Genomic DNA, 20,358 nt, shown 5'->3' with positions numbered 1-20,358 from the left:
GTTTTGATTTGCTGTGCATATGAAATTAACCCAGTGTAACCAGACATCTTGGAAAATTGTCAGAATAGGCAAATTAGTGATTGTTTAATTTAATGTATGACTTGAATAGTCCACACCTATAATTAATTAAAAATAGTGAGAAAAAAGGAACACAGCAACAAACGGTAAAATTATGGGACATTTTGTAAGTTGTTTAATTAAAGTGGTCTAACATTGTCACACATGAGTGCCTATTGTTTCTATATCACTGATTACTGACTGAAAATTGTAATTCTCACACCCTGAGATTTCCATACAGGTAGGTATATAAAGATATTAATGACAAATCTTGTACATTTGCACACTACTGTATACCATCAGGAAAAGTAGAACAAACGCTTTTAGTATTCTGAAGGATTTATAATGACCAGTGGGTATTACAGGGGTCTACTTAAGTGATTTAAACAGTGCTGGATGTAAATATTGGCAAAGTAATTAAAATAGAAACCTTCCAGGTATTTTTTTTTTACCTTTGACTTTTGTATGTTTTATGTGAGTACATGTTTTTTTTTTTGGTCCAGTTCTATTGTTTTCTTTTTAAAATATATTTTGACTGACTTTTTATCTCGGACAGTTCCCACTTTGAACTTTAGTTAGCCTTTGTAATTATTTACCTTGGCATTCAGGTGCTTCTCTTGCCACATTCAACAATCTCTAATGCAAGTACAGGTAACATCTGCAGTTTTTTTCTCTTTCCCTCTTTGCTTATTATCATATTAGACACATCCCATCATTTCCTGCTAATTATTTAACAATTCAAAGGAACCTGTGGAAATGACACCAAAGAGAGGTGTATATATACCAATGAGCCTTTACATTTCATACTTTGTGAGCACTAACAAGAATCAACACATCACCAGGCAGGCCAGGGCTTACATCTGCTAACAAAACAGGAAACGAATAGAGATCTTGATTTTGTCAACCAAGAAAGCAAAAATTAACTTTAAAATGGTAAGAGTAAGTATTACTCTTTGTGTGTCACATATGTTTATACCTCGTGATTGAAATGAATTAAATGTTTAATTAAATAGGTTTCTTCTTACATTGCAGTTGGCTTAATTAAAAAAAAGAAAAAAAAATCTTTCTTTTTAAATAGAAATTCCAGAATGAAAAGCCTGAGTTTCATCAGAGGAATACCATCTGGATCCTTATCTTAATAAGTTACGGTATAGTCTGACACCAATTCATACTTTACATGTAAAGCCATTTTTATATTTAACATTTTTATTTGGGGGGAAATCTGTCTGTTTCAGACAGTATAAAAGCATTATTGTTTGTAACCCTTGGTTAAAGCCCACATCAGTTTCTTTTTTTTTTTTTTTCATGTTTTTGATTCTTTTAGAATTCACCATGCTGGGATGTGCTGAGGGATGGACATATCACAGTGCTAGCCATCAAATGTCATGGGAAAATGCAAGGCACTGGTGCCAAGACCACTACACTGATATGGTAGCAATCCAGAATAAGAAAGAAATTGCCTATCTAAACAAGGTGTTTCCAAAGGTCATGGGATATTACTGGATTGGGATTCGGAAATTAAATGGAATCTGGGTCTGGGTTGGAACCAACAAGACCCTCGGTCAGGAAGCAGAGAACTGGGCTACAGGTGAACCTAATAATGAAAAAAATGAGGAGGACTGCGTAGAAATATATATACAAAGAGACACTGATGCAGGGAAATGGAACGATGACCCCTGTGTGAAACAAAAAACTGCACTGTGCTATAAAGGTACGGTAGAGTATGCATGAGTGAAGTCTTTGTGATCTGTTTTATATAGTAAATCAATCAGATTGTTATTGATCATTTCGGAGAATGTAGTTTCTAAAAGAGAAATCTACATTCTGGTATGGAGTGAATATGAAAAGCCATGTTTGAATGCTGTAAACAAACTGTTAACATTGCTTTAGCAGCAATCCAGTTTAGATACTTGAAAGAATTCTTGGAATGGGGTTGGCTTATAACGACACAGTGAAATGCATAGTCTAATAGTGTGCCTAAAAAACCCAAATGTTCTATTTAAAAATTCTGAAATAGATTTAAGACGAGCTGTTCTGAGAGACAAAGTTCTGTACAAATGTATGCAATTACATGTAATGATTGGACTTAAACAGAATCATGGCAACCAATATATGAATCGTTTGGTTTAGGAGCATAGTGATGTTCAGAATGATACACATTTGATATCACACACTGAATGTAAAAAGTGTGTGCTTCTAAATCAAGCGAGTAATTGCATTGTAATGGACGATTGATTTGTTTTTCAACAGCTCAGTGCAACCAGTCCACATGCAGCGGTCACGGTGAATGTACAGAAACTATTAATAATTACACCTGCAATTGTGAGAAGGGATTCAACGGGAAACACTGTCAAAATGGTAGACTTTAGACTCTTTTAAATCATATACATTACACTTCAGAGCATTTAATTTCAAAGATTTACGCACTGCAATTATGTCTCTATTCTGCTCTGAAGCTGCTGCATTAGCCTCTACAACCCTCTCTGTGCTTTAATGATAAGGCATCACTTCATTATTTAGTAATGCCACAACACGATGCTATAATTACACCTTCTGTAATTACACCTGTTTCAGATTTTCATTTCATTCTTAAATTAATCCTATTGTTAAGTCTGTGGGTTTAATTGAAATGCTTAGGGAAGGGATAAATATGTACTAAAAGTAAACTAAAATGTAAAGTGTGGATTTTTAAATATGACATAGGTAGGGCCCACACACCTACATTAGCAAGGGTTTTGTATATCATACAGACATAAGTAGGATTAATAGATAAAAACACAAAAAGCATAGCATTGTAGTGAAAAGAAGCTAAATACATTTGCAGTTTGAAATACAAATAACACATGCATCTGTCATTTTTTTTTAGCTGTGAAATGTGAAGCCCTGTCAGAACCAGACCACAGCATAATTACCTGCTCGGACCGATATGGGAGTTTTAGCTACAACTCAGCTTGCCAGTTTCACTGTTCAGAAGGCTTTGCTTTAAACGGATCGAGCATGGTTACCTGCAACTCTTCAGGAAATTGGACAGAACCAATACCAACATGTACAGGTACACAGTTGACTGAACTTAATGGAATGTCCAATCACCTTTATTCAACAGGGTGCCAAGAAACCTCCATCCTTGGTTACACACTGAACTAACCATATATTTACATATATATATATATATATATATATATATATATATATATATATATATATATATATATATATATATATATATATATATATTAGGGATTGGTCAGTTAAAAAACGTAAAATACAAATACAATGTTAACGGACTGGTTGGTAAACAGAGTAATTAATATATAGTGTTTGGGATCAAAACTAAAGATGCTTTAATTAATACACTGTTAATTGATAATGGATTGTTAAATAAGGGAGAATAAAAATAATTAAATCAGGTTTAAAATAAATAGTTCTTATTGTGTAGAGACAATACTTGGGGGCACTAGGACCCAGTAGTGGTTACTGGAGTCGGAACCAACTACAGGTTAATTCAATTAAATAATTAATAATGTTTAAGGGTAGGAGTGGTTGGGAGAGTAAACTGAGTATTGTGAAAACGAACTATTGGAAAGGTATTTGGATTACGATTTGGTTTTGGTGACAAAGTTACAGGCTTAGCCTACCTTGTTATTAGTTTGGGCCCTTGGGCCCAAGGAACGGGTTAGGTATTTGTTTTGTTGACAAAACGCAACGCGTTGCCTTGGCATCCAAACAAAAAACCGAAAGTAAAACCACGCGCATTGTTTGACAGAAAAATTTTGTGATTGACACTAACCTCTTATTGATTGAAATGGAGGGCAATATCATATATATATATATATATATATATATATATATATATATATATATATATATATATATATATACACCACACACACACACACACACACACACACACACACACACACACACACACACACATACAAACACTGAGCATCAAAAGAAACTTATCACCTATATTTGGATAAAATTCACTAAATGTGATCAAAAAATGTCAAACTCTGTTTTAGAGCAGCTGCAGTGACTTTTTATTGTGCTGATTAACAATTGACATCAAAGATGCTGCAAAATGATCTGTCGATCTTGGGCAAGTGTTGTGACTCTTGGTCTCCCAGTTCATGGCATGTCATCGACAGAGTGTGTCTGGTTATACCTTCTCAGCGGGTTTGAAATTCCTGGCTGTGAGCACCCAAGACGGCGAGCCACACTACGCTGCCCTAGTCCAGCCCCAACATGCCGATTGCACGAAGGCGCTGCTCTCTTAACAGACGTGGCATTTTTTTTTTTTTCCGTGATTTTCTTTATTGCTTTTATTCAAGCTTGCAATTCAACAGCTGAAATCACTCCATACCCAGTGCCCAATCAACTGTAATTAACTCAGTAATTAGGTGATTAAGTGCATGTGCTTCAGTCACTCAATAGTCACTCAAGTGTGTCATGGTCAGTGATGAATAATCAAGTAATTGAAAAGAAACCAAAAACATTTCGTCAATGTCCATCATTTATATACCTTATTTTATTTTTTTTTAAATCTGTCATTTTTTTTTAGCTGTGAAATGTGAAGCCCTGTCAGAACCAGACCACAGCATATTTATCTGCTCGGACCTTTATGGGAGTTTTAGTTACAACTCAACTTGCCAGTTTCACTGTTCAGAAGGCTTTGCTTTAAATGGATCGAGCATGGTTATCTGCAACTCTTCAGGAGATTGGACAGAACCAATACCAACATGTACAGGTACACAGTTGACTGAAAGTAATGGAATGTAGGCTCTAACATGACCTTTGTTCATCTCCATCCTTGGTTACACACAACTAACCATCTTCATGTATAGTCATTGCATGAGGATCCTCTCCCTGAACCAATGCTGTATGCAAGGGGGGAGGAGGGGCTCTCTTGGCTTAACATTCTTTGACGCCTCAAGCTGGCAGCACATTGTGGATGATATCGCTCATGTGATTGTTTTTATTTTATTTTATTTATTTATTTATTTATTGTAATTTTAGGTGTGAAATTTGAAGACCCATCAAAACCAAGCCAAATCATAACTAACCCTGACAAATTTGCAAATGTTAGTTTCAACTCAACCTGCAAGTCTCAATGTTTAGAAGGAACAAATTATCTGAAACTTAAACAGAAATACTAATTGTATATGTAAAGTATGTGTATGCATACATATGTATGATAATTTGTATGTGTATAGAGATAGATAATCATAACACCAAAGTCAAAGTAGAAAAAAAAAGTGTCACAAAGCCATTTGGTGTACAATGATCTACTTTATTTTTAACACCTAGATTGTGTGATCCAATGATTTCTTTAATTGTTAGGTCATTTTTTATGGGTTCATTATTTTATGGGTTAAATATTAATATGTAAAAGAAACAAACAAATATTCGTATTGTTTTTCAGTTCAAAGTGATCTTCTAGACTATAGCCTTCTGACAATGACTGTAGTTGGTGCCTCCATTCTTGCAACCTCTTCGATTATATATTTTTTGAGACGTCATATGAAGAGTAAGTGTATTGCATTATGTTATAATACCAGTGTATTTAGTCATAAAAAAGAACATTATAGCCTGTCATATGACTGTAAAAGTAATTCTTACAATATGCATTTTTTGACAAGCAAATTGTAAATGCTGTTTGTTATCTGATACATACGTTTCATTTTTATTTTCAAGGAAAAAAGCATCTTCACACAAGGTAAGACCAATATCTATTCACATACTCTAAATCATATGTTTTTCTGAACACTGAAGGTTGTGCTCATATGAAATTGAAGTTTTCTGCTATATTAATTTCTCATTTTCCTTAAACAGACTGCCAGGAATGATGCCCCCTGATGTAGCTCAAAGCAACCTATAAAAAATGAACCGAGAAACCGGTATGTTTCTGTATCCTGGGTATCCTTTAACTGCGTGACTTTTTTTTTTTTAATGATCTGAACTGGAAGAGTTCTTAACAAAGCCTTCCATTGTATTATATTCAGTGAAGTTAAAGGGGTCGATATTAAGATCTGAAAATGGTGTCCAGATTGGTTGTTGAATGATTGTCTTGTATCCATTTTAAAATGTTTGGTTTACATATTCAAAGAGGCTGTTGCCTTGTAAAAGTGTCCTGCAACAAGGGTATCTGTTTTTATAACAGTGTCGCCTTGCATTAAATGCTGCAGTTGTAGCAAAGATAAGAAAACGAAAATCAAATTTAATGCAAATTGCTGTAAACAAGTCATGGTGAACATGGCCAACGCTATTCAAGGGAACCCTTTCATTCATTTACTTCAACTGGCATGCCTATTCCACAGCTGTTTTTAACTTTGTTTTGTTATTTGCATTGATTAAAAAATACATAACAATAACCACACATTACGCATCATTTTTCATAGAATTCCAGTTAAATTTGCTCATGAAACCTGAAAAGGGCCTTGAATTGATAATGAAACACCTTTTACTCTGGATGGCAGATGGTACAAAGAATGTTTAATTTTAGTAGATTTAGGGCCCTATTCTCACTTGGTTTAAATTGGCTATTTATGTGCTGGAAGTGATAATAGGGCCCTTATTTTCCATTGTAAAAATATCTGTGTAAAAGATGTCTTGCATCGACTTGTTTAACCAATAATATGTTAATTTTTTTTTTTTTTTTTTCTGGTATTGGTACTAAAGACTATCAGTGAAAGTGCTGTATTTTAAGATACTGTTCTTTTGATGCTTCTCTGGTGAACACTCTGTACTGCTTTGGCTGTGTAAACTACAGCTGCTGAAGTACAGCAGTCTCTGTTTCTGTTCACTTAATACTGCTGTGTCTTTTATTGACCTGTTTGTCATACTGCAATAAGTGCCTAAATAAATAATTTGTATTTGATATTAAATGTTGGGAATGTTTAAAATGCACAAATATTAACTCTTGTTTCTTACATGAAGGATTGTAGCTGGATTTTGTTTTTTTAAAAATGGGGGGGGGGGGCAGTTGTAATTGTAGATCAATTTGAAAATGTTATTGTATTTGTACAGTGTGTTACTATTAAGAAATACTACCTTCACTGTCTAACTGACACTATACGTATTAAGATATCACTGATTCATTCAAATATTCCTTTATATTAATAATTTAGCATTCATTTCATAATGAAGAACCCACATATTTATATTTTCTATTGCTCAGCACTGTAAAATATTGCATATTATATATGAGTGGTTCAAAATGCTAAATCATGCAAAAGTATTTCTAGTTTTCAAAGCTTGCAAAATAGAAAAAAAGGCACACTGCCCTACAGACGGCTTGTTTGGTGAGTAAACCAATCTGCTGTTTAAATGTACTTTGAGCTTATGTCATATTGTGAGGGTGTACCTCTATCATGAGGGTGACAGTGCTAAAGAACACCTAAGATACACCCCTCACACAGCAGGTCTTCTGTATAACATTCACAACGCAGGGCAGGACCTCCTGCCACCCACCCTGTCCTTGTTACATTCGATGTATTGGGCCACTGTTCATTTTTCTTGCATTGTGAAAAACTGATTGTCGTAATGACTCAGTTCCTAACTGTACAGTACATTGCACATGTTACAAAACAAAAGAAAGGATGACACCCATGATTGTTGCAACATGTTATCTATATTTTGGGTAATCTAATTTCTTGACCTCAAATTGGCAGAATGGAGATCATCACATTATGCTTTGAAGACACCAAGTCGACCTGTTTAATTAACAGGTTTCTTGACTTTTTTTTATTTTAAAGATTCCAGTAATTTTGAAAGAGAAGTACATGGCTAACGAGTGGTGCATCCGGTAAAAGCGCTCCGCCTATCGCCTGTTCGAATCTAAGCTCGGCCACTGCCATCCGTGGATGGGAATTTCCAGGGGGTGGCCCACAATTGGTGGTCTGGGGGCTTGACTGTGGACAGGTGGTATGTGTTACGAGACTGAGGCCCAAATTTATAAAGGGGAAAAACTGATCGCAGATAGCCATGTAATGTGTGTGTTGAGTACGGCCGCACGCATCGTCAAAATAACAATCTATTTTATAAAACTGATTAGGTAAAGCAGGCAATTCCTCAATCAAACAATTTAAATACCCCGCACTGCAATTAGCTGTGGAGAATTACACACCTCTCACAATAAATAACGGGTTTGGGTCAGCCCTCTTGTGTGTAGGCTACACATCCCAAAAGAAAATGAATGACACAAAAAGACCTTGGCCTGATACTAGCCATGGTGATAAGGATGCTTGGAAGCAAAAACTGACCTTTACCAATACGGAAGTGGAGATTTTGGTGCAAGCAGTACTTGTAACATGTGAAGATGTGTTACAAGCTCGAAATACATGACAAAGGAATAAAATATGGACTGCGTGGTGGCTTCTTAATGAACAAATGTACCACTTTAGAGTTTGTAGTCTAGGTTGCTTATACATTACGATGCATCATCCAGTTACGGTGTTTTGCATATTAGTTCAACTTCTTATTTCGTATAGAATAATTCCAGGCATATAAACTTTTCAAACTTCAGAAAAAATAATTACCGTAACCCTGGTTCCCTGAAAGAGAAGACAACCAACAATGACATTATGTATGGGGTATGCCCATTGGGTAGGTATTGCTGAACTCTCTATACCAGACCTGCCAGTAGGCTCCTTTCTGGGATGATGCACTCAGTTCTGCCCACTGAGGGGGTAAAACTATCACCCAAAGGAAGCCATTTCTCTTTTTCCATCGAACCTGTGAGAGCGACCGATGCAACCTTGCGGTTGGTGGTCGTCTCTCTTTCAGTGAACCAGGGTTACGGTAAGTAACCTAACAGAAGGAACCAGTAGAACCTGAAGAAGGTATGTGGCATAGCCCAGCTAGCTGCAGTACAAAAACCAGACATCGAGGCACCTCTGAAGAGGGCCCAAGATGTAGCCAACCCTCTAGTGTAGTGTGCGGCTACCCTGCAAGGTGAGGGCAAGCCAGCACTATTATACGCAGTTGAGACTGTGTCCCCAATCCAACGTGACAGACGCTGCTTAGAGAGGGGCTGTCCTAGGGTCAGATTCATGCAGAGCTCTTGTCCTTTGCACGTAGCATCTCAATGCCCTCACTGGGCAGAGGAAATTTCATCTCTTATCCTCCTTTGAAGCAAACGGGGAAGGATGAAAAAGCTTCAGCTCTACAGACTGATTAACGTGGAAGGATATGATCACCTTGGATGCTATGAAATGGATGATAGTCTATGCTAGTTATTTGAGTTTAGTGAGGTATAGCAAATGAATAATTTGTTCTGCTCTATACTGTATAGTATCTCTACAGGGATGTCATGAAAAAAAGTGTCTTTATGCATGTCTCATTTGACTTTGATCATTGAAAATACATTTACTGTCAAAGCTTTTAGATCATCCTGGCACTCCCCCTGTATCAATGTGTAGAAAATACCCCAGCTTTTAACTGCTGTAACTGCCTTGATCTTCACTGACACTAGCAACTGACTTTAAAAAAAAAAAAAAATTAATTTGTAATTAAGCCTTTTGCTGCATTCTTACCACACAACCGAATTTATATTTACTGAGGCATTACAGTATAAAGGCAGTGCAATATACAATGGTACCCCATAGCATTTTTAAGTCTTTTGATTATTTTCACATAAAATGCCAAGTCAAAAGTATATATTTTATAAAGCGAGTCTTAAAGATAACGCAGCAGTGATGATGACATTGGCATTTTAGAATCTTGTCAAAACTTAAGAAAACAGGAAGTCTGTACACAAGCTGGAACCGAGCAGGGTTACAGCTTTAACTTGAAGCTGCACAAACTTCAGAGTTTAAGAAATGGTAGGGTAGGGTTTTTGTTTTAATTCTATATACTGAAGGCTGAACTCTTGCGCTTTTTACATGTTGTTGGGTGTAAACTCCCACAGAGCTTAAACGCATGAGTAGTTTCAAGATTTGTTTGATTCTATTTTAAATATTTCAAGGATATCTATCATTATAACTGTTATTTAAAGCTTTTTAAGAAAATCCTTAAGAACATCAGTATTTTGTGATACATTAAGAAGACTGATGGTTGTTTTTCATTTTTACATAGTGTCTATAAGAAGTGTGTGATTACAGAATTAAATATGTTTAGACAATTAGGTTTCACACTTAATTTCTGTTACAATTGCTAGATGAAAATGTGTCTAGTTGAGGCTGAAAGTATCTACAGGTATGTACAGTAGTTGTTAACTTAAAACAAAGGAGATGTTATGGAATTGGTTTTAATGATATTCAGTCTTGAAATTGTTGAATACAATAATTATCTATTTTTCACTTAAATTACAGATTTTTTACAGGGCAAATTATCCAAGTGGGAAATTAAACTGGCATATAATACAAGCCGTTTCTTTGGTTGCCATCAGTTATGGTATGTTTCCATTCTTTTAATTCGTAACACCTTCTAGTTCAAAGCCCCACTGCACTCTGCTGGATACTCACATTCCTTCAGAGACAGAAAAAATATGAATCAGAAAAACAAGCTCAGATTTTTTTTTTGTTAGATGCATTTCTTCTGCTGTTTTCTACAATGAATTTTGGGTCTCATTGTGCAGCAAGTGCAAGACACATTTGTGAGAGAACTTACTTCTTAATAGAAGCCTTTTTTATCGATTTACAAGGAGTGTAATTAATTCAGTGACTGATGTAAAGCAAGATATTGGCAGAGAATTAAGTAGGGGAAGACAAGCAAAAAAAAGTTGTACAGAGTACATTTGATAGAAACACGGTAAATAATGCTGCACTGTAATTTGTAATGGTCTGTAATGAACTCTTGTTTGTAACAGAAATTTTATCTGGAAAGGGGGGCGTGAATGCCTGGACATATCATTATAACATTACTCCAAACATGAACTGGGACACTGCTCGACAGTGGTGCAGGGACCACTATACTGATATGGTTGCAATTCAGAATCAAAAAGAGATCAAATACCTGAATGATGTCTTACCAAGTAACCCTAGCTACTATTGGATCGGTATCAGGAAGATCAATGACAGGTGGACGTGGGTTGGAACTAACAAAACCTTAACGAAAGATGCTGAAAACTGGGCCCCTGGTGAGCCAAACAATAAAGGAAGAGCTCAGGACTGCGTGGAGATTTATATAAAACGCTCGTCCCATGCTTCAAAATGGAACGACGAAAGGTGTACAAGACAAAAGGGAGCCCTGTGCTTTAACGGTAATTATATTAGAAATTAGCTGCCATTTGCTTTTAAAACTTGTCTGTGCATCAGTAATATCTGTGTGTCTGTGACAAACACAGGCCTCTGCTGTTTCTTTTACATTTTGTAACATTAACTGCTTTGTTAATTTATGACAAAATGATGCAATCTACACAACGGCTATTCCCTCTGAACAAACTGAACAAACTCTCAGATTCAATAATCAAGTAATTACACAGAGTTGTTACTCAAATATGACTACTTCTCCTTGCTGTATTAATTAAAATAAGAATCTAGTTTCTTGGACCCACACCATGTCCTTCCTGTTTAATGATATAGAGTAACTAGGGCTTTAAGTCAACCATTTTCTTTATTAGCCTCCTGCACAGCCTTCTCCTGCGCTGCCTGGGGGGAATGTATAGAAACAATTGGAAATTACACATGCGATTGCTACCCAGGATTCAAGGGACCACGCTGTGAATATGGTTTGTTTTTTTTATTAATTTCATGCATCTGATGGATATTAGGATATTAGTATTTGTCTAGCGCAGAATTAAATACATGGCTGAAATATGAGAAAGCTAGGGGGTGTAATCAATCAAACACCAACGTATTTTTATAGAAGTTAAAAAAAAAAAAAAACAATAAAAGAAATGGCTGGATATTTTATGTTAACGTGAATAACAATACAAAACAATCAAACGGTATGCAGCAATACAAGCAATGTAAGATTGTTATATGTCATCCAGGTTTAATAGCATGCAGATATTGTACCATTCCTTTGCTGTCCCTTTTTGTAAATGTCATTTTATTTTTTGGAACACAAGCTGTAGAATGTGAAAATCTACACCACCCACACCATGGCAGCATGAACTGTAGCCACGTGTTTGGACCATTTCAATTCAACTCAATTTGTGATTTTGGCTGTGACCAAGGCTTTGTGATGGCTGGATCTGGGCTGCTGCAGTGTCAAGCTTCAGGACAGTGGACAACAGATTCCCCAACATGCCGAGGTATGGATCTTTAATGAACTGATTTCAATTAACACCAGTTATTCATCTGGCTGTTGAAGGGTAGCCAGTGTTCAAAGCAAGCAAGCAGTAGGAAGAGCAGATTCTAGACTCAGAAATACGGTTAAGCACTTTTATTTTCCAAAATATACCCAATACAGATAATACATGAATGAAGGCTATATTTGCATCCTGAGTGATTCTAAAAGAAAAGGCATAATACCACAGTAGTGACATCAAAAAGTGATAATTCAACTAGTGGAAAATATGCTTGAACTTTGACCCATTCGACTCCTCAAGACCATCACTTTCAATTCAAACACAAAACAACACCCACAGTACAGAAATGTTCATTAATGATCAACAAAATGAGATTACGTTAAAAACAAAATTATGTAAAGCTAGTAAAATCATATCTCACAGAAAATGAAGAAATTAAAACAAGATAAAGGCAATCATCCAAATAGAGCTGAAGCACTAACGGATAACGACATAGAACGTCTGTAGCGCACTGAAACACAACGTTTAAAAATAAACAACTGTACTGCTGAACCTCGTCTTCTTTAATATTAGCACCATAAGGGTATCCATGTATTATAAAAAATCAGTGAGTTACAGGAAAACAATTCCATCTCGGGTGTCTGTGACAGTTTATAAATTACATGCCCTTCGGTCTCGTGATTTATGACATAACAGAAAGGCCTTTGTCTCGCCACACTAACATACTAATGTTTTCTGCATTAGACAAAATCATGACATTTTATTTTTTGACTGAACTTTAATTAAATTGTCTTATTCACTTTATAATATATTTTACAATGCTATATTTTAGAATGCATACATGTTATGAAACCAGGGGGACAGGTAAGTGCTTTGCAATCCCATGCCATTTCTGGAGAGGCAATTCTCTAGCACAAAAGGTTTGTGACTCAGTTGAAGACATCAGTTAAGTAGATATTAGTCCTGCAGTTGGTTTTGACAGAACCGTATGTTATTGGTACAAAATAAATGTCTAGAGTCACATAACAGCTGAAATATTGTCATGAGTTTTTCCTAATATAGTGTAGAATTTAACATTATTTTTTATATCTTTATTCTTTATTTTAGTTTAAAGTTCTAATGCTTTTGTCCTTATCTGCAACATATGCACCTTGTTTGATTACATGTTCTCTGTCATGCACAAATGTAAAATCGGAATATTCATTTCATTATTGATGTACAATATTCTATGCAGGATAAAATCTGGAGGGAAATACATTAGCTAAAAAACCATTGATAGTTCTTATAGTCTTTACATTTTCATTTCAGCTGTAAAATGTGAAGTGCTAAGTATCCCTAGTCATGGTTCAATGGACTGTGCACATCCAATTGAGAAGTTCAGTTATAACTCAGGGTGCTGGTTTGGCTGTGAAGAAGGCTTTCTTCTCAATGGAACAAACTCCACACAGTGCACTTCACAGGGGCGATGGTCTGCACAGACTCCAGCCTGTCAAGGTAAATCACAATCCCAACATATCACTTTGTCAGCTTTATTTAATGTTAAGTATTTTTCTTGAAACTGACGTTTAAACATTGTTTCAGCTGTAAAATGCGAGTCATTAAAGACTCCAATCCGAGGTGTGATGAACTGCTCACATCCATTTGGAGACTACAGATTCAACTCAAGCTGTGAGATGGGCTGTGAAGAAGGGTTCATAATGAGGGGTTCAGACAGATTGCAGTGCAATGCCTCTGGACTGTGGACAGGACCCTTGCCCACATGCCAAGGTGAGTCTAAAATCACCTAATACACAAAGGATTGCATAATAATGATAAAAAAACATACACAGTACCTATACACTTTTATTAAAGGGGAACTGTAATGTAAATCAATCTATAACCATTTCAATAGAAAACATGTTAACTAAAGCTTGTGATGCATTTTCAGCCTCTCCTTGAGCAGTGTATCATATAAAAACCATTCAAACAAATGAACAATGAATGTATTGGAGCTCTCTTCCATTGCGCTTTGTGTGCCGTCCTGTCGTTGACTCGCTCCATAGGCACACATGGTATTCTACTGAGCGTATGTCCCTTTCCCATATTATGTAGCCATTGTTTGTTTTGGCCGTCCTGTGTTGGTTTAAAGGCTTAGGCACACAAAAATACTTTGTTACTGTTTTTCCTTTTGTTATTTTTGCACCCAAACTCTTTGCATTCTGACATAATTCACCCTGCTGGCGTTCACTGGTGTGGGTGGCTGTCAACGATATGACGTAACCGCGGCGCCAGAAAGGTTCCAATATAGCGACGGCCTGCATTTGCAGCTGACCCAGAAAGCGGCCAAAAAAAATAATACTGGCCAAAATATGACTTTAACAAAATGTGTGCAGCGAGACACATCTGTTATGTATACAGAGCAATTAGAGAGCCTTGTTATCTGAGTTCAGTTCCCTTTTAAGATTCTGCATGTCCATCATATTTGACTGCTCCATTATCTAGAAAATAGTCCCTGTTAAATAATATCCAACAGAACTATGAATCACAGACTTGTGCTATAAAACAACAAACGACATTTAAAAACATATACAGATAATGTTTAAAACATTGTATTTTTCAGCTGTAAAATGTGAAGCACTAAGTATCCCTAGTCATGGTTCAATGGACTGTGCACATCCAATTGAGAAGTTCAGTTATAACTCAGGGTGCTGGTTTGGCTGTGAAGAGGGCTTTTTTCTCAATGGAACAAACTCCACACAGTGCACTTCACAGGGGCGATGGTCTGCACAGACTCCAGCCTGTCAAGGTAAATCACAATACCAACGTATCACTTTGTCAGCTTTATTTAATGTTAAGTATTTTTCTTGAAACTGACGTTTAAACATTGTTTCAGCTGTAAAATGTGAGTCATTAAAGACTCCAATCCGAGGTGTGATGAACTGCTCACATCCATTTGGAGACTACAGATTCAACTCAAGCTGTGAGATGGGCTGTGAAGAAGGGTTCATAATGAGGGGCTCAGACAGATTGCAGTGCAATGCCTCCGGACTGTGGACAGGACCCTTGCCCACATGTCAAGGTGAGTCTAAAATCACCTAATACACAAAGAATTGCATAATAATGATAATATATATATATATATATATATATATATATATATATATATATATATATATATATATATATATATATATATATATATACACACACACAGTACCTATACACTTTTTTATTAAAGGGGAACTGTAATGTAAATCAATCTATAACCATTTCAATAGAAAACATGTTCCAGCTGACCCAGAAAGCAGACAAAAAAAATTGAAATAATGGCCAAACACTTAACTTTAACAAAATTGGCTCTGCAGGACACATATTTTATGTATACAGAGCATTTAGAGAGCCTAAGTTCAGTTCCCTTTTAAGATTTTGCATGTCCATCATACTTGACTACTCCATTATCTAGAAAATAATCAGTTAAATAATATCCAACAGGACTATGAATCACAGACTTGTGCTATAAAACAACAAACAACATTTAAAAACATATACAGATAATGTTTAAAACATTGTATTTTTCAGCTGTAAAATGTGAAGCACTAAGTATCCCCAGTCATGGTTCAATGGACTGTGCACATCCAATTGAGAAGTTCAGTTATAACTCAGGGTGCTGGTTTGGCTGTGAAGAGGGCTTTTTTCTCAATGGAACAAACTCCACACAGTGCACTTCACAGGGGCGATGGTCTGCACAGACTCCAGCCTGTCAAGGTAAATCACAATCCCAACATATCCAACTCTGTCCTGTTTGTTATCCCCAAGCAAATGTGCACTACGCTTGGAGAACGCTTGTTTAGCTTCATGGCTCCTACTCTTTGGAACTCTGTCCCAGCTTTGGTGCGTGATGCTCCCACCGTCGCTTGCTTTAAAACAACTCTCAAGACCAACTTGTTCTCTCTTGCTTTCCATGCTCTTTAAGCCTGATATCTGCTATTAGCTGCTGTGTTGCTGCTACTATTTTATGTATTTCATGTATTATGCTACTGTCGTGTATTATGCACTTTCCACTTTATTTAAGGTATTACGGATTTTCGTGTTACTGCATCTTGTAAAGCGTTTTGTGATGGTGGTCCACTATTATTTTGGACTGCTTTACTTATTATCTTTAAGCCAACTAATGGTACTTACAATTTGTATTGATACATTTGTCTGTACTGGCCTGATATTTATTTTCTGTGTCATCATTGCAGTTGTAGAATGCCCTGCATTGCCTAGATCCTCAGCAGTGGAAATGAACTGCTCCCATCCAATTGGACAGTTTAGTTTCCTTTCCAGCTGTTACTTTAGCTGTGGGGAAGGGTCTAAGCTTAATGGAACAAAGAGGCTTTACTGCACCTCTGATGGGCAATGGACTGGAGCCATTCCTTCTTGTGCAGGTATTGATCGTATCTGAATCAAACCTACTACATTACTACCAAGTACAATGTTACAAATCATACATTAAATAAGATTCATATCATGAGTCAGTTGTTCTCTGATCAAAATAAAGCATTGGTATCCAGTTGTTGGCATTGATTTTTTCACTTTCTTGTTGCCAGTTCTAGCTACAACATGCATGGCAGTTTCAAAGTAATTCTTTCTTCTTAATTTAAGCACTGGGGATGTCTGCTGGAATGGCACTGTTATTGTACACTGGTGTGGGCTCGGGAGCTGGTGTTTTGCTGCTTCTTCTTGGTGGAATTATATTTCTGATTATAAAACGTCTCACCAGGGAAAGTAAGGAAATATCCATCCTAATGTCTGCCATCTTATATTTATTTGAATCTGTACAGTCTTTAAATTGATATAGTATATATAACAGGCATTTTAATGTATGCGTTTTTTGGCAAACTGTTATTCATTTCTATGTTTCTGATTAACTAATTAACTAGTTTGATAATGTTTTCTTTTTTTTTTTCATTTCCATTTAGGTGACAAACAAAGACTTTGTCCTGAAGAGTAAGATTTCTTGCATGTTGTTCTTTTGTCTGAATGTTAACATGGGGGCCACTGAGTCCATCATCATAACTTTTTCTGGCTAGCTCTTGATTCTCCAGTGGTCTGGGTTAGCTGATAAATGTTTGTGGATGGTTTACAAAAAGTTTAAACTTTTAAATCGTAAAATATTTGATTTAATCTTCTAACATGTTACACATTTTTTTTTTTTTATAACAGGAATGTTGTTTTGGAAGAATGTGCAAATCCTGCATACGATGGAATCTAAGATCCCCATAGGTAGGCAGTCCTTAATGACATAAGGTAATGCTACTTCCACACAAACCTACAAATTATAATCATGTTTTGTTCTCTTCTTGTTTTCTAGCAGCACTGTGAATGTTTATGGCAGACAGAAGACAATTTGACTCATTTTTGGTTCAGTTAAATTGATTCCCTGCTTTGTGACAGAGAAAGCTGGAGTGGCTGGCTTTCAAATATTGCACTCTCTATGTGCGTACCGTAATTAACTTATATAACAATGTTGAGAGTTCTAGCACTGAAAAACTTTCTTAAATTTAATGGTACGTTTTTTTTAAGTAAGCTTTTTTTTTTTTTTTTTTTTTGCTGGATCAATCTATCTAGCATTCATAATTCAGTTAGACTAGATAAAACAGGCTGAACCTTTGCAATAATACATTTCTAAAACAAATTCTAATATACAATGGTTCTTTCTTGATAAATTAAATTGTCTATCTACCGATACCTAATCATTTGTCCCAAGTGTTTATACTAACATTACAGTAAGTTTCCCAAGTTATCTGCTTTTAAGCCAAGATTTACTTTTTGTAACCCGAAAACACATGGACCCAAATTAGCATCCCATGGAGGTCAGATCACCTAAAATTAATTAGAGGTAGGAAGTTGCTTTATTAAAGACCCAGCGTTTTAGACAGGCAAGGCAGTGACTGCTACTGTTGAACAAGTATTTACAACAAGTGAAATTGAAGAATAAGTTACAGATGCCCCAAAAATGAGTTTCACAATATATGAATTCTGCTTTTCTAACCAAAAAAGTCTAGGACTAAAGGCATATTCATATGATGATGTCAAAACTAATTTTACTCTTTATGTTTTATGTTGCAATCATTTACGGTGAACATTTGAACATTTTATTTAACTGTCAATGTTAAATTTTGTTTTGTTTGATACCCATTTAATTGAATGAAAAACATACCATAGAAAAAAATAGAAAATGGATTAATGTGTATTCATAAAATGAACGACTCTCCCCCCATAGTTTAAGAACACAACAAAATATGATCTGCAGCAAAAAACATAGAAAAAATTCATGGGTAAACTACAAGGGCCCACTTCTAACTTCTGAACCACAGACAGTTTGCTCTTTTTTGTTTTTATAACAGTCATTTCAACTGCAAGTGTACAGGTTCCTCACTGAATTAATTTCTTGATAATATACTCCATTATAGCAGTACAGTACTATAGTGACAGTTAGTAAATTGTGCCACCTACTGGGAAATGTGTGCTGTAGCATTTCACTTGACCTACACTGTATGTTGTGCATACAGTACATACTGAAATAATTGATCTATACTGTTCCCCGTGGCTCCCTATAGCTTACTTTTTTTTTACTTTTTTTTACTCCCTATAGCTCAATTAATTGCATCATATAATGTGCTGGGAGCAGATAACTGTATGTATGAGGGATTGAAGTGTCATTGGTGCCTTCAGTGACAAACTTTATTACTGAAGTCTGAGGAGCGCTAAGGATGGACGGGTTCAAATTATTGAAAGGGGCTGTAAAAGGTTTTTCGTGTGTAATCTGAAATTATTGTCCCTCATAACTAGAATGGAACGTGAACACATGACCACTGCTCACAAAGATCCTGGTCCACTAGTGGCACAGCAAAACTCTCCTTTATAGCACTGTGTCAGAGATCAGGAACACAGGCACTAGAACTCATAGTTCCAAGCTGAGATTTAAAATAGAAACATATACGAAAAGAAATAAAATAAAAAATATATATATATTTCTTTTTACATTTTTGGTTTTATTTTATTTCTTATATATACATCTTATATATACAAAGCACTTTACTCTAATTTAATCCAATGCTTCTTATTGCTATTCTTTCTGAATATCAGGAAGTAAAATATTCTGACTAATAATACTGAATTATATGTGTCCTATGAGATGCTTTTACAAAGTGGACTCATCTGTCTGTGCTACAAAACAGCATGATGCCAATTAGAACACTTCTAAAGTAAGGGCTTTGTAGCCCTTTGTTAGCAAGGCATGCCACAATAAATTAATGGGCAACAGAAGGGCTGCTGTTTAGGCACATTCACAGTAATAATTAGGTTATTGCTGCCTACAGTTTGGCTGCACCAATAGCCATTTATTCCAACTTTGCTTTCAAATCTTCTTTTGGGTGATATGGTAAGACTAGGGTTCAGCAGTAAGCCACAACAAACGATAATGTTAAACTAAAATGTGTTTTTCTGTACCTGGACGTGACATTAATCTGCAGAATCTGAAAAATAACCCGACAGATTTTGAATCTAATTTTATGGCAGAACCCCAGTCACACTGAAGAAATTGGTTGGAGCTCTGTTTCAGTATAAATATAAGTTTTTCTGCTTCTGTTTAGTGTGATGGAATGAGAGGTGAGTGGATGTTTTTTGGATAAACCTGAAATGTTCTGAAATTGGGATCTGTGCTGGAGTCAAAAACTGACTTTTAAAAAAAAAAAAAAGTTGAAGTAAGAAAGCCAAAAAAGAAAGAACATGCTGTCGTCTGTTATAAAATACTGTCCGGCCTTAAACAAAACAAAAATAATACTAGGCTAACAGAAATATTTCAAATGCTGAAATGATCCCATTATTCTAATTTACTGCATCTCAAAGTGCATTGCAACAGCTATATTAAGCATATCACATGGTAATTACATTGTATAACTTTTATTAAGAGACCCCTAATTTGTTACCAACAATATAGACATCCTTCCATTTAAGTAACCAAGATATACCAAAGCCAGTGTATTTTCAATTCTTGCCAGGAGTAAAAGCAGAGACTTCTGACAGATATTTAAATTTTTCATGACCAATGAAAGAAAGTGCTTGAGCTTCTCCGGAGCTCA

The 20,358-nt window shown here is 35.8% G+C and overlaps 2 protein-coding genes across 7 annotated transcripts; both read left to right on the top strand.

Moving 5' to 3' along the window:
- The first annotated feature begins 903 nt into the window (after positions 1-903).
- LOC121327235 (L-selectin-like) lies at positions 904-6,942 on the top strand. Its single transcript, XM_041271149.1, has 9 exons — positions 904-990; positions 1,136-1,205; positions 1,382-1,768; positions 2,308-2,415; positions 2,924-3,109; positions 4,619-4,804; positions 5,480-5,584; positions 5,752-5,773; positions 5,890-6,942. Exons 1-9 carry the CDS (start codon positions 988-990, stop codon positions 5,933-5,935), a joined length of 1,113 nt encoding a protein of 370 aa, XP_041127083.1. The 5' UTR covers positions 904-987; the 3' UTR covers positions 5,936-6,942.
- A 2,850-nt stretch (positions 6,943-9,792) lies between these two features.
- On the top strand, positions 9,793-19,211 carry LOC121327233 (P-selectin-like). 6 transcript variants are annotated; one of them, XM_041271142.1, is made up of 15 exons: positions 9,793-9,878; positions 10,368-10,449; positions 10,865-11,257; positions 11,618-11,725; positions 12,068-12,253; positions 13,559-13,744; positions 13,832-14,017; positions 14,850-15,035; positions 15,123-15,308; positions 15,809-15,994; positions 16,474-16,659; positions 16,877-16,999; positions 17,194-17,221; positions 17,438-17,497; positions 17,589-19,211. In XM_041271142.1, the coding sequence occupies exons 1-14, from the start codon at positions 9,876-9,878 to the stop codon at positions 17,484-17,486; spliced, it is 2,088 nt and encodes a 695-aa protein (XP_041127076.1). In that variant the 5' UTR covers positions 9,793-9,875; the 3' UTR covers positions 17,487-17,497; positions 17,589-19,211. The 6 variants fall into 6 exon arrangements, with proteins under 6 accessions (XP_041127076.1, XP_041127077.1, XP_041127081.1 ...); XM_041271143.1 differs by having other exon boundaries at positions 17,586-19,211; XM_041271144.1 differs by having other exon boundaries at positions 9,816-9,878; positions 10,379-10,449.
- Positions 19,212-20,358: the final 1,147 nt, after the last annotated feature.

The sequence above is a fragment of the Polyodon spathula genome, chromosome 14 (assembly GCF_017654505.1).
Source record: "Polyodon spathula isolate WHYD16114869_AA chromosome 14, ASM1765450v1, whole genome shotgun sequence".
NCBI lineage: Eukaryota > Metazoa > Chordata > Actinopteri > Acipenseriformes > Polyodontidae > Polyodon > Polyodon spathula.
This window is presented reverse-complemented; position numbering and strand designations above follow the sequence as displayed.